At 46.2% G+C, this 15036-nt stretch overlaps 2 protein-coding genes across 7 annotated transcripts; both read left to right on the forward strand.

Annotated features, from left to right (window-relative positions):
* On the forward strand, positions 1–3942 carry LOC123150689 (E3 ubiquitin-protein ligase DA2L; the record flags this gene model as incomplete). The annotated part of the gene is given in 7 exon segments (XM_044570521.1): positions 1–53; positions 156–201; positions 359–440; positions 537–693; positions 783–876; positions 2081–2147; positions 2957–3942. Coding segments are annotated over 7 exon segments (1057 nt in total), but the record flags the coding sequence as incomplete, so codon positions are not given.
* A 6175-nt stretch (positions 3943–10117) lies between these two features.
* On the forward strand, positions 10118–14106 carry LOC123150160 (protein IQ-DOMAIN 9). Of its 6 annotated transcripts, none has more exons than XM_044569972.1 (6): positions 10118–10445; positions 11175–11333; positions 12499–12642; positions 12744–12971; positions 13097–13210; positions 13368–14106. In XM_044569972.1, exons 2-6 carry the CDS (start codon positions 11259–11261, stop codon positions 13788–13790), a joined length of 984 nt encoding a protein of 327 aa, XP_044425907.1. In that variant the 5' UTR covers positions 10118–10445; positions 11175–11258; the 3' UTR covers positions 13791–14106. The 6 variants fall into 6 exon arrangements, with proteins under 6 accessions (XP_044425907.1, XP_044425911.1, XP_044425908.1 ...); XM_044569976.1 differs by having other exon boundaries at positions 12502–12642; XM_044569973.1 differs by lacking the exon at positions 10118–10445 and adding an exon at positions 10452–10695.
* The last annotated feature ends 930 nt before the right edge of the window (positions 14107–15036 follow it).

The raw sequence follows: 15036 nt of genomic DNA on the forward strand, positions 1-15036 counted from the left end.
GTTCTATCCCAGCCTCAACCGGTCCAAGTGCTGCGCCAAGGGGATTTGCACCGGTGAGTCAGCTAGTTTCCCTTGAGAATTATTCCAGACGGATGTCTTCTTCCTTAATTCGCATGGTGTTTGACTTGCTCTGCTTCCTGCCTGCCTGCGTGCAGAGTGCTTCCTCCAGATGAAGTCGCCCACCTCCTGCCGGCCCACACAGTATCCTACTATCTCACTTCTCATCATCGGTTCTTCCTAGGATAGTACATGCTGTCCAGGGCTGTTTCTTGTTCTGGTGTCACAATCATGTGCACCACACCACACCCGATGGCAAATTCTTGTTTAAGTAGTTGCTGTTCCTTAACTTCTAAATAAGGTGTCCGTACTGCAAGATGCTGAATTACGCAGTGGAGTACCGCGGCGTCAAGACGAAAGAGGAGAAGGGCGTCGAGCAGATTGTGAGTGCCTGTACTAAAACTGTTGTCCAGTGGTGTCGGCTTTCGTCTCTATGCTATTTTTGCTATAATTGGGCGGTGCTGCGAAATCGTGTGTAGGAGGAGCAGAGGGTGATCGAGGCCCAGATCAGGATGCGGCATCAGGAGCTCCAGGACGACGCCGAGCGGCTCAAGAACAAGCAGGTTGCTGCTTCGACCGACGAAGTAACGACCGCGCGAGTTGAATCTTGCGATACCGGTGGCACATCCACCCCAGGTGTGTAGATCGCCATAGGCTATCTGTTTGCCTCCCTGTTTTTTGTTTGTTGCGCAAGTGCTGACTGGCAATGTCCATATTGTTGATAGCTGCAAGCGCTGCCCAAGGCAACGATGTGGTCTCTGGTCAAGTACAGCATTCGGAGCTGCTATTGAAGAATGCTGAACGCTTAAGGCAGTTGCGGTATGTACCGGTTAACAATTTTCTCCTTTCTATCCTGCTCAAATCGTGTGACTATGGTAGCATCAATCAATTGTGGATTGCTTGTGCTCTCTAGATAAAACTCAGTTGAAGTACTGTAATTATCGTTGCTTCATTGGTTTGGACACTCGCTGAAAGTTTTGTGCGCAAGGTAATTAATCCTCAGTTGCACCTAATTGGGGAATTCGATAGCTTACCACCTGTACTTATCTGTAATCAAAGTGTCCTTACTTATTCCCCATTATAAAATGTGACGGCTCACTATATGTAATTTCTGATAGAATTTTGTGCAGTCTCTCCACCTGCTACAATAGTGATGGTCTGCCTTGCAATTAATAAGTAACAGGATGTGTCAGCTAGATACTTATATGTTGTCTTGTTTGTTGTCAAGTAAGGTCTTGGCAGTACCATGGAGGAGACAATATAGCTATCAGTTTCAGATTTCTGTCTGCTCTTTTCTGTAGCAGTTTGTTGAACATCTTCGAGATGCCCTTGGCACCTTGATCATGCTACTCTTTACTTGAAGCTAAATGGTTGTTGTGTGATCAATTAATACACCCAACTCTTGGTGTACCTTAGCTAAGCACTACATATATATGTCTTGCTGCCTTTGACTTTTCTAGAAGGTCTTCAGTTTAATTGTATTAAAACAACATGAGAATCTCTACCTACATATTATGTTCAGTGGATTTCATTACTAGGAAATATAATGATAGGACATCCATCTTGAACTGATAAGAAGATTTGACTATTGTTTGTTTTGAACTCACTCTTATCTGAGGGTTCTCTATGGGAATATCGTGGAAGCATCTATTGCTTGGTAGTCTTTTGTTTCCAGGAAAGGTCTGTTGAGTCAGAAATGTACCTGCTTTAAGGATCAATATATATGGCTTGAAAACAGAATTGTACTGTTTTCACCCGTTCCTTAGGACATATTAGGCAATAAGTTAATCCCTTCTCTGAGCATTTTAGTTGTTTTGCTTTAGTTTTCATTAGCTCTTTGCCATTTTGAGGAGTTAGAATCGAAGCCATCTAAGCAGTGTTCCCGTCTTAGGAAACCATAAGAAAAGATGTGCTAGTTAAAAGTTAAAAACACACTTGCTGCCATCCTGTTTCCTCGTACTAACTATATTCGTCTATATAGTATTGTTGTAATGTTATTATTGATGAATTCCTTAAAATGCAGGGATAATAATTTCGATATGGATCTTGAAGAAGTTATGCTTATGGAAGCGATTTGGCTTTCTGTGCAAGTATGTTAAGATATTGCTGAATGAGACCTCTTGCCAAACGTATTTTCCAATAACGTTAATCTATATAACTTCTTTTTTTCATTCTTTTCTTAAAGAGCTCATCTGTTATGTCTCAAAAAGGTGTATACAGGGATAGGTCAAATTTTCCTGCCACATCACTTAAAATGAATTTTTAAATGGTAGTTTGTAAGCATGCTGATTGTGTGAATTCTTAATAATACGGCTTACCCATACTAGCTACCTGTTTTGCTGTTTACCATCTCCATCCACATAATAGCTGCTTTTCATTAATCATCATATGTCCTATCATTGGTCATCAGTCGGTTCAGTGTCCTTTTGAGTTACATGTAAATTAACCTAGAACTTGCTTATTCACATAAATATGAATTTGTTGCTCATCACTTGATATGTGAACCTGCATGTGTTACCTCAAAAAATTGTGCATGATGATCATTGTCATGTCTGCGGGTAGCCAGGGTTGGTTGTTTCCATCAGTTGATTTGTAGAGTTTTCAAGGAATAAAATACCATTAGATTGATTCGTAGACACTGCTAATTAACTTAGAACTTGCTTGTTCACATAAATCTAAATTTGCTGCTCAATACTTGATATGTGATGAACCTACTTTAAAAGTTATGCATGCCGATCATTGTCATGTCTGCGGGTAGCCAGGGTAGGTGGCTTCCATCAGTAGAATTGTATAGAGTTTTCAAGGAATAAAAAACCATTAGACTTATTGGTAGACACTGCTTGTCGTATAATGGTGGAAAGGACAGTACTAATCATCTTACTAAAATTACCATGAACAGGATCAGGAAGCCTTAGGAAATCCGGGGAGCATAGGTGCCGTGCCACCAACACTTCCTCTAAGATGCTACGATGCGTCTGGGGCCGCTTCAGCAGAAGCAGCTCCACCTGGTGGATTCGCCTGCGCGGTCGCGGCTCTAGCCGAGCAACAACACATGCTTGGAGACCCTTCGAGCGCAGCCACCTGCCAAACATCAAGACACGACATTCTCAGCAGGTCACAAAGGTCCTTCACAGAGGACCTGAGCATAGCCGGGAGCAGTTCCTCGGCCACCAGGGTCGAGGAACCATCCAACGGCAGAACGCCGCAGGCAAGAGACGGCGCGGATTACTCCAACAACGACGGGTGGTCGGAGGCGGCCGAGGCCAGCACCAGCTGCGCCGACGTCACGGTAGAGGCCGGGGCCGCCAGTCTGGCGGCTGCTGCTTCGGACGTGTCGAGCATCAGTTCGGGCAACGTCCCCGACAGCTTTGAGGAGCAGATGATGCTGGCCATGGCGCTCTCGCTGGTCGACGCTCGGGGGGTCGGAGGCTCTCCTCCAGGGATCGCTTGGCGGTAGCCGCTTTGCCCCCTCCTATTTATTCGCTTCGGCTGGCTGGCTGGTGTTGTTCCATAGGTTTCTTCCTCTTGTGTGACATAAAAAGCATAGGATTTTAGGATGGGGGCGGGTAAACGATGATTGGCTGTTGGATGCTGTGAAATTGTGAATAGTGACTGGTGGGATAAATCTGCATATTTTTGCAGGTAGTGCTTGGCCATTTCTGTTCTTTTCTTTTTGTTTCTTGTTAAATGTAGAAACTAGGTTGTGTCAGCCTGTCAGGCAGACCTTGTGCCTGCCTGCATAGCTAGATCGTGTGTGCCGTTGACGATGCGGAAATTGTGTAAATGGAGAAAGTGTCTCTCTTCTCACGCTGTGGGTGGTGTAAATTACTGTCCGAAGGCTAAGTTACTCGTGGAGGCCACACGTTACGTCAGTGCTTATTACTACATTTTTGAGGCTGTCAGTGCTTGTTACAGTATCATTCCTGCCATGTGCTGAGCTGAAACCGGAGGTGCAGGCTCCGTGCCATGGCGGAATCCTAACGGCTGGCGCCGCCCGTGTCAGAGCCCATGGAAACTGAGGCGGCTTGTACTACTAGGATGCGGACGGGCTCAGTCAGGCCCGTGCCGTGCAGTTTGGCAGACCAACTGTTCAGCATGGAACGCACACATCACAAGTTCACAACCATCAGCAGCTGCATTTCTGTCTGCACTGCAAACACCAGATCACTGGCATTTGTACCTCGCTCGGGAGAGGACAGCCAGAGCACGCACGTACACGCTGCTGGTGTGTATGCTTTGGGCCAGGCCGGACCTTGCAGTCTGGATTTCTATTCTAGCCCAATCTGCTAGGAGCCACTCCGCATATGAAGCGCGCTGCATAAATTATTTGGGGAGATGCAGATCAATGCGCTAACCCAGAATCTCTACATCTGCCTCGTGGTATCCACTCGTTGATGGGATATCATTTTCCCTCAACCTCCCTTCCATCCCTCCGCGGGGTGGAGAACCACGTGAAGTTACGGCTTTGCTGTGTGGAGTGCACTTTAAAAGTTAATCCCGAGATGACGAATCAATATGTGTTTGGATGGTTAGAGGAACAGTGGTATATCCTCAGTCCTGATGTTCGCATTATTTCTGGATTTATTTCTGGATTTCCGGCAATGCGTTCTCAGTGCGAGGAGACGTTTTCGTTAACGACGAGACGCCTACGACGTTTTTTTGACATAAAAGTTGTACTGAGGTCATATAACCGTATCGTAAGAGTTTAACGAGGATGATCTCTAAAATAAATGAAAGAGCGATGAAGACCCCATGCGAAAACTAAGCCGACAGCCCGACACTCATCCTGAATCCTTGGCCACCCACTCCACCCGTATACAGACCTACCAAAATCAGCTTCCGGTAAAATTACAATGGAATCCCACACTCAAGTTTGACGGACGGGAGACATTTACATTTTCTCGATATATGACCATACGCATTGGGTTCCATTATACTATTATCTGGCGATAAGGAACAATATCATCAAAGCTGTTCAGGGACCAAAAACTAATCAAGAGTGTCCAGGAGCAAGCAACGCGTTTTATTCGGTTGTGCGGCCGACAAATGAATCATCTGTACCCAACCTTTCCCTCTCTCTCAGGTACTATATCATTTCATTTCATACCCTGACAGAAGCACTAGTATATCATTTGAATTTCGCGTTCTATATTGCCACTCACGCCCACATGATTCGCAATCGCGATGGAGGTACATCCAATATGATTAATCAAACCATTATATAAAGCCATCATACATTTTGTAAATAAATCTCAAGCTGCTGCTACGCGCGTCGTCATGCTGGCCTGTCGCACTCGCTCCATTTCTTATGAATATTCTCTTGCAAGTAGTATCTGTACATATCTTTCCAGTTCATGTATGTAACGGTCGACTTGTCGCCATGATTAATCTGAGGTAGCAACAGCTAGCTAATCTGAATAAATATCCAGTGCATGCTGTGTGGATCCATTGATCCTGTAGCATCTTACAAAGATGATTGGTTGTAACGTCGTTTATTAAGACGAACGGCAATCGGTTATACCAATCAAATTATTGTCTGCAACTCAAAAATATATTTCAAAATAGTGTGTGTGTGTGTGTGTGTAATGTATGCATACTAATTATCATAGTTATATGCTAATCAAGCAATGGTTGCTCATGCAATTATCAATTAGTTCCAAGCCTCTCAACCGACGGCTCACGCCGACGTGCAAGCACGCAAATCCGGAGCAGGTCCGGCAGCAAAGATCTCGACGGCGATTAGCCGTCTGTCCGATCATAATCCAGGTCATCGTTGAACAGTTTTATAATATGACCCGGCCGCGGTTTCGATACTGTCCGAGCCCCAGTTGTTGCAGACGCCACGAAAGCGGGTGACATGGCCTTCAACATGGCAAAGTAGAGGGTGGGCTGTTCCTGTTATCCACCTCACGATGTGGATCGGTTGGACAAAAACCCAGCCGAAAAGTGCAATGCAATGCATGCATAGTTGAATTCAATCAGTGCGCAACTAGATCAAATATATGCATCGACAATTTCGTGAGGAAATAGCGTATTACAGTATCATTGTGCGTCTACTTGACGTTGTTGGAAAAGCAAAACACATCGGATTAATGATGTTTAGGTGCTCTTGATTGGACCCGTCAGTCTCCCCGACTGATCCTGATCGGCACCTTGATCATTGGATGCGTTGCATTCAGGTGAGTACGCGCGTACACATCTATCAAGACGATCTCACACTACCTTGCATTGCACTACACACATGTATATATGACATATGAATTGAAACGTAGCAATCATCACCCATAACAATCATTGTACACGCGGCGATCCCGACGGCCTGTCTCCACGATGGCAAGCAGCCACCAGCAGCAAATCATGCAGCCAAGTTAGCTAGGATAGGCGCAAATTGGCTTGGATATTTATTTGGTCGTTACTTTTTACTTTTTTGCGTAAAATAATACTCCACTTGTTAGTTGATTGCCACTTGTTTTAATTTCTTGAGCAAATATTTTTGAGTAAATTTCACTTCCCCATAGTGTTAACCTTGTGACAATGTTTACCCAGTTACAAAAAATCTGCACACTATCACTTGGTGTGACCTTGTGACGGCTTCTACCAATTTTATCAAAGAAATTCTCCAAACCAAGAAAGTGGAGCCATGCTAAAAATTGACACATTCGTTACTGAATTTGATTAAATCTGACATGAATTAGTGTATACATACCCTTATTCATCCAAGCTATCTAAGTTAATCCAGTTTTCATTTTAAGGAATAAAGTGACATTGAGTAAAAAACCTCCACATTGTCACAAATAAGGGGTAAAATATGGCAAACATTTTGTAGTTGAATAGAATATTGTTACAATGTTCTCTCGCACAGCCTTACCCCTCTTAATCTCCGTCCGCGAGCCCGTGGATTTGCCTCCCCTCTGCTAGCCGCTTCGGCGGCCGGTAGCGGGGAAGGGAATTCTAGTGCCTCGCTCCAGTTAGTAGATAGGTTAGGGTTTTAGTCTTGGGGCAGTGCTTGGGTAGATGGAGATGTTTCATCTTCGGGTAAATCTTTCGGGCTCTGATCCTCCTTGAGTTGTCCATCGGGACGGATTGGACGGAGCTCTGGCGTAGATTCCTTCTAACTTCTCGGGGCGGCGAGGTTAGGGTTTCTCGTTGTGCGTACGTCATGATGAGATTTGGTTTCAGGTTCTTCAAATATTGATTCAAAGGTTCAAAAGTGACGATTGTGGCTCTGGGGCGTTGGCCTTAGGGGCACGCGCATAGAGACTTCCCAGCTGTCATCAACAAAGGTCAGACCGACTTCGATATGAGAGGGGAGATAGTGGCGCTTCGGTGGCTCGTTTGGGGCGGCAATAGTGGTTGTTTGTTATCTATGGACCTTGATGTAATTTCTATTATGTTTGAAGTGATTTGTATTTCCGACGAACCTTTTCCTAACACAGTACAATCACAATTGATCACATACACACACCCCATGAACGCACATAGGCACACCTTATGTCTATGAGCACATCCGAAATACTGAGTCGGCACAACATTTTAAGATTGATGAAGTCACTATATGCGCCACTCGAACCATATGAGTTACGTTCAGCTCGCACGAACCTGTATAATAGATATGGACCCTTTTTGCAAAAAGAAAAATTGCCACAATCGTTTTAAGTAGCAGTAAAAAAGTGGAAATTCTGCATGGACAAATATTGTGAAAAGGAGACTAGCGAGGCCACAAAGATCGATCTACAACGAAAGGGAGGAAACGGAGACACTTATTGCTTACTCGTCCAAAGCATGCAGTACGATATGGAGCAATCAATCGCTCGAAATAATTCGATCGCCTTCTCTCTAGCTTTAAGTAATAACAATCAGTACACAAAAAAGCGCCAAAACCGTGCATAGACCGGGTGCTTTGCACTGCACGCTGTCCTGTCAACGTATGCTACATTGCCATTTTTCTCTCACTTCGCTTTTATCAAGCTTTAAGCCCCGGCGCTTCGACACCAATTTCATGAAGGACAATCTTGTCTAGTCTAGTAACCAACGCGAGGTCCGATGGAGACACACCTTCGCACGTCCCCCGATGACGCTATTCACACCATCGAGACGAGGATATGATGTCGGCGACATTATTTGTACGGAGGGACATTGCCACCCCCACACTAACCAAGACGTTGAACCTCACAAAAACAAGAACGAGGTCCCTCCCGCCAGCGGGGGGTCGAGATCCTTCGCACCTCCACGACCCAAAGGCCACTGGAGGCGGGGCGGATTGGCGGCGACGCCGACGAGAGGAGGAAGGAGATTTCTTACACTCTAGTTTAATTTTGTGTATGTAAAAGTGATGATTTTGTGTATGTAGAAGTTTAGTTGGATTTTCTGTCCCGAGCTCAAATCACCGGATGAAAAGTAAAATCCAATAAAATAGTAAACCAAAATTTTGTCGATGGACATCAATATATATTCAAACATCATGCAAAGTTCCACCTAGAAAAGACATCTGTGGAGGCCTGTAAAAAATGCCATCATAATTTTGTGCAACCTTTTTCACATTTCTTTGTCACGATGTCACTATTCACATCCCCACAGGACACATTTTGTATATACTCTTGCTGTTGTCGTGTCATTTCTTCGAAAACCACTAAAACAATGCCGGGTTCACAAAAAGGAGAATAAAAAGCCCAGCAAAATCAGATATCGTTATGTCTTGTGAGGCGCACTTTGCATACAAAATAGGCATTGCTAGATACTCCCTCGGTAAAGAAGTATAAGAGCGTTTGAGTGACCTAAACGCTCTTGTATTTTCTTTATAGAGGGAGTACAAGAAAATTGCCCATGGTCTCTTGAAAATCATGTTTCTTTTCCCCAAAAGAAATCATGATTTTTATAGTGCAAGTTTGAAACGGATGGAGTAAAATATGTGTATACCGGAGGGTGGCATGGCAAACGTGCGACCAACCACGCATCCGGGCGGGGGCGGGGTGAGTGAGTGGCACGCGCGGTGAGACCAGACCAGACGGTCCGCCCCTTCCGGATCGGCTCCCCGGTCGCTTTTGGAGCCAGCCAACTAGGCAAGCCAAGCCACGCCACCACGCACGGTAGGAGAGACAGAGGGAGAGCAACGCCAACGTACCAACCGTTGGGAGGGATCCAACGTGCGCAGCTCTCCTCATCTTATCCACCCTACTTCGGTACTTCCTCCTGCCAAACACTAGCATAGGATTCTACTACAACTATAGAGAGAGAAAAGAATCACATAGCTTGTGGTAACCTATGAAAAAGGGCAGTCTTGTGTGTGGGAGATACATCCAAACACTCCGAGCTGGATTATCCACCTTGGATCCGTTAATTCCCTTCTTTATCTCCGCATACACAACTTTGACCGTTGGCTTGCAAAACGATCTTATATTCTAAAATGAAGAGAGTACTTTTTACTACATGTATATAGCAGCGAGGATCGATTAAATAAAATTTCTAAATTACGATTTACACGAATATAACGACAATGCAAATCTCATCCCCGCTCTCGCAATTTAGGGCGGTGGGGGGAGATCTTCTCCCTCGGTCAGAGTTTCTAGGGCGTGCGCAGGTTCTAGCCCTCAATCCGGGAGACAATATGCGCGCTATTTAGTTCCATTAATAAGTAACATAAAGTGAGGACATAAGACCCGCACTCACCCTACCGAGCCTGGAAAGAGGGAGTATGTACATCGAGAGCCGAGTACCCTGCAGAGCCGTGAAGTGCAAAATCGTATTCCCTCCGTCCCATAATATAAATTGAGGATTCTTCAACATGGTACGCGCGCCGGCGGGACAACAGATATATATAACCGTAGAAGATCCGTGGCTGGCCTCCTCTGGTGAAGTGGATCCCCTGCCTTGCAAGTCAATTGGAAAGTTACCGCTTGTCCCCCATTCTCACTGACAGCAAGATCACTAGATCAGGACAAGAAAAATATTTAAAACTAGTAGTAGTAGAGGATGATAAACTCCACCGCAATAAAGGCATTTCACACCGTGATAAAAATACTCCCCAGCAGAGCCATCAAAGGGCCGGGGACTGCTTGGGTGGAGCACACTGGCAGCCAGCCTCCCTCCTTTCGATCTCAACTTACACCCTCCTCGACGCCAACTCCAAGGCAAGGCAAGGCAGGCGCAGAGAAGGAGAAGAGAACCCTGCACCTTTCCACCTTCCCTCCCCCCCTCCCCTCCGTCTCCCCCACGCGACCGCACGAGGTGCAGGACGGGATCCGTCCGTTGCTTCCCACGGCCGCCTCCGTTCCGTGGACTCCACCGCGCCCGCCGTCCGTCCGTCCGTCCCTGAAAGCAACGCCTGATCGGATTCACGAGGGGGTCGACTGCCGCTGCTCCGCGACGGCCACCACCGCCACCTGCCGCAGGTACCACTGCGACTACTTAGCTCCTGCTCCGCTCCCCGCTCCTCTCTTCTTTCCCCTGCCTCTCGGGCTGTTTGTTTGGTGGTCTCCGCCCCGTCCTACACGCCGTGCGTGAGTGCGTGCGAATGGGGGAGCGGCGGGCTGGGCGAGCCATGCGTCCGATTTGATGCGATTTGGTTCTGGAGAGCTTGGTCGGGTGCGAGGAGGAAGAAAGCCCCGATCTTTCGTCCAGGGCCCGAGAGATTTCCGTTGGGTGGGTGGGTTCTTCTCGGGTTCTGCTCTGATTTGCTGCCCCTGTCAATTGTTTTATTCGATTCGAGTTGACCCGCCATCCTCGTTCAATTTCTGCATACTACTACTACCACTGCAGTTTTTTCTTGAGATTTTGGAGAATTAAAAGGCTTCTCTTTCTCCGTTTCTCATGCTCCCGCTGCTGCCGTTGCATGCTCCTAGTAGCAGCAATTCAGAAACCCTGCGTGCGATTTCCTGTTTACTGTCTAGATAGCTGACATGAGTCTCAGAGAGATTCAGTTCAGGACACTGAACTTGTTCATCGGCTGCACTAGCACTAGCAGTTTCCATCCAAGCCATGTTTGTCTTCCTACAATAGAATAAGTGAATACCCATTCAAGCCCATGTTGCACCATCTTGGAGATGCTGTGACTTTTTTGTCTCACCCCAAATAAATCCTGCAGATATAATTTACTCTCCTTTCCCTTTCATGTGATCCAGGCAAGGGAATTTTCAAAGGAGAAATCTGAAGAGCACACAAACTTCGTCTCCTGAGCTGAACTCCTGGTCGACGAAGCAGAAGCCATGGGGTCAGGGGACTGGTTCAAGACCATCATCAGCAAGAAGAAGTCGAAACGGGGCAAGTCAAAGCACGCAAAGGTACCCCCTCCATGCCTCCACCCACATCAACATGCCCCCTTTCTTTTCTTTACCACTCTCCAGAATCCAAGAAAAATATTATTACCATCAATCTTTAAATTTCCCTTTACCCCAACCTTCCACACCACACCCTGACTCACCCTGGCCCCCTTGCATGCCTTCGAAGCAACCTGAATGAAAGAAAAAGATGCCATCGGTTTCATTCCACATCATATTCCATCATTATTCGGCAGCGAGGGCCAGGGCAGACAAACTGCACCGCTTTGTGCTGCTACAACTTGGTGACTTGTCGCTGTGGCAATCATAATGGAGGAAAGTAAGAAAGCCTTGGTTTGTTTTGCCGGTGGCAATAATGGGAAAGGTGTCATCGATGCTGACTCGTAGCACAGTTTCTCTGTCGAGTTGGGTGCTGCCTTGGATTTTGGGATGGGAACCATGCCTGCTTGCCTGCGTGCCTTGCAGAGTTTTGGTGAGCTACTGCTATCTGCATCTGACCTTGCCCACTGGCTTCAGGACGTCTGAAATCGTCAGCATAGGTGTTGGATACTGTGATACTAGATGAGTTATGTCATCTATGTTGATATTTTGTGTGATATGGTTGGGGAAAACTGAAAGCCATGACCATTCTTTGCTATGCAATTAATCAACAACATTTTGGGTCAGATTAAGTTTCTGAATTTTCAGAAACTTGTGTTCCTTAGAAAAGAAGTACCCCGCGAGTTACGGTGTGGATGTACAAATGTCACTTTTGGACGTTGTTCATTGGACTGGTCTGTGAGAGTAACTTGACTGCTGAAATGGGTCCAGAGAAAAAAGACTTTTGACTGTTGAATTGGTCCTTCGTAGCTTCTTTTTTTCTGCCACGTCGATTTTGATATGCCGATTGGCCTAACATCCCTTGACTCATTCCTTGTGATACAAAATAGGTGGTCTAAATTAGAATGAACTCTGGTACAAATTGGCTGTTCTAGTAAACGCTACTGACTACATTCCATTCTGGTCAACATTTACAATGAAACTTTTGTTGCTATTGTATTTGTCATACCAGCTACAGTCGTGTTATTGGTTTTCACCTGGACATCTGAACATCCTCGATGAATTAAGCCATAAACATTTACAAAAGATTAAATTGTGCATTCATCCTGACATGCTTCCTTTTACATAGAAGGTTGCTGCGCAACGCAATGGAGCCAACCTGCCGCAGCAAAAGCCCAGCAACGCTCCTTCTTCCAGCAGCGACCCTGAAGACAACGCAGCACTGGAAGACTGGGCAGCTACCCGGATTCAGAACGCGTTTCGGCGCCACAAGGTAATATCGACAATCTACAGCAAAAACTTCATTTCTACTGTTTGATTGAGCGAATAGGTAACATATTGCATTTTCCCTACATAATCACCACTTAAATGCAGGCAAGGAGGACGCTCCGTTGCCTGAGGGGAGTTAAAAGACTGCGCATTGTTGGCCAGAGCAATCCAGTTACCAAGCAGACCAGTGCCACACTGAGCTACATACAGTCTTGGAACAAGTTACAGGCTGAGCTAAGAAACCGGCGTGCTTTCATGGTCACCGAAGGGCGCAACAGGAAGAAGAAGCAAGAGAACCAAGTCAAACTTGATGCAAAGCTCCAAAATTTGCAGGTAATTCTCTTTCTTGCGCCAACTCTGTTTCTTCATCAGAAAGTTGCCCATTGGTTGAACTTTACTAGAGACAAGAGTATGAGTTCCTTGACATTTTATCTTGCTCATCGGCATGTTTTTATCAGGTTGCGTGGAATGGAGGCTCGAATACCATGGATGAAATAGTTGCCAGGATACATCTAAGGGAAGAAGCAGCAGTAAAGCGTGAGCGAGCCATGGCATATGCGTTTAACCATCAGGTTCATACTGGCTACTAATACTCACATCACAATTCATTATATTGCAACAATTCATGCCTAAAGTTTATATTCGAAACTCATGATTAACTGCTCCACAGAGCACTGTAACATTTATGTATCTCAATGATTATAAACCATATGCCTCGCCCTTTTGCAGTGGAGGGCAAAGTCTGCCACAAGCCAAGGAAACTTCAACTATGGGGTCGGGAACGGTGGCTGGGGCTGGAGCTGGATGGACCGCTGGATCGCTGCACGACCATGGGAGCCCCGATCTATGGTCACCCCTGAAAACCCGAAGAAGGGACAATCAAAGAAAGACAACACCAGCACAAACCAGTCAGCTCTGAAGCTGCAAGGTGCAATCAGTCTAAGCAACAACACCAGTGACCGGAAAGTTCCCAAGAAGAAGTCATCTCCCTCTCCTGATAAGAAGAAACCGGTAGCGAAAACGGAGCAGAAACCAGTAGCGAAAACAGAGCAGAAACCAAAGGCGGCAGGCCCTCCCAAGGCGAAGTCGAAGGACATGAAGAGGAACCAAGAGAAGCAGCAACAACCCGCGGTTCCTGCGATCACTGCTTGAAACCCGCGGCGAAAAGGTTACCGGAGACGTTGTATGATACATCCTGTGAAGTTTCTCTTTTCTTTTACACTCTTATGTGGTTTGTCTCTTACATTGCTGTTTTATCGGAACAAGAAGTGACCAATGTAGAATGTGTTTGGTTTGCGCGATTGCACACATACCTAATGAGAGTGGTTTTTGGTTAGGACTAGGATCTCTACTGTGCGCATTGTATGCGGGTGTGTAATATGATGCCATCTCTGTCTGCTGGGCTGAAATGGTTCTGTTGGAACAAAAGTTCAAGTTCCATCTCTGTTCATGACAAAATTTTAACTTCTTGGTTGTAAGTGTGTAACATATTGTTGTAGGTGATCGACCATATATCAGACAAAGGACTGAAGGTGCCGGGGACATGATTTTTCTGATAAACCTTTGCTAAGCAACACAAGTCTTCAAATTCAAACTGCATCTACTTCCACATTCTCATATAATCTGACTAAACCAGCTTGTGTATACCTAGAGCATTTGGAATTTTCTCTTCTTTCCATGTTTTGCACAGTTTCCAGAGCGCGCCGGTGAGGCACCGACCCCAGGGAAGAACCACCGCCCAGCTTTGTACTTCCCCGGCGAACCACCGACGGGGCGTTGAAACAGCACCTTCTGCTCCTCCATGGAATACACGCCCCAAATGCTGTTGCTGTAGGAATGCTTGTCGAGCTCGCTCACAAAGTAGATGCAGTTGGCCCTGCACCCCGGCGTCTCGGATGCGCGCACCGCCAACGATGATTGCTCGCTCACGAACAGCGCCCGGTCATCGGCGAGCCTCTCCACTTTCACCCACCGTGTCACCTTGACATCCAGCGTGTACACCTCGAAGCCACCGACGGATTTGGGGCATCCGGGTTCTTGTGGTGCGAGCACCATACCAACGAACATGACCTCCCCTTCTGACACGAGCAGGTGGTTGTTGGTGTCGCGCAGGTAGGTGTACCCAGGGATCGAGGAGTACTGCTTGAGAATGCTCGGCGCACGGAGCCTCTTCAGCCCCCATGGCAGCGGCCCACGCGAAAACATGTTTCAGAGCCTATGCACCCGGGTACTCCTTATCCAACCACTCATTCCTGCATCACCATTCATGCAAATAATTTTCTTTTTTTTGTTTCTCTTATATAGAACATGTATTTGTACTTCAACTTTGCAGCACCACAAAGCTTTCTATGTAGAATGTGGGATAAAACTTACAGATTTTTTGGTCCAACATAAATAT

Source organism: Triticum aestivum, chromosome 7A, assembly GCF_018294505.1.
Source record: "Triticum aestivum cultivar Chinese Spring chromosome 7A, IWGSC CS RefSeq v2.1, whole genome shotgun sequence".
NCBI classification, from domain to species: domain Eukaryota; kingdom Viridiplantae; phylum Streptophyta; class Magnoliopsida; order Poales; family Poaceae; genus Triticum; species Triticum aestivum.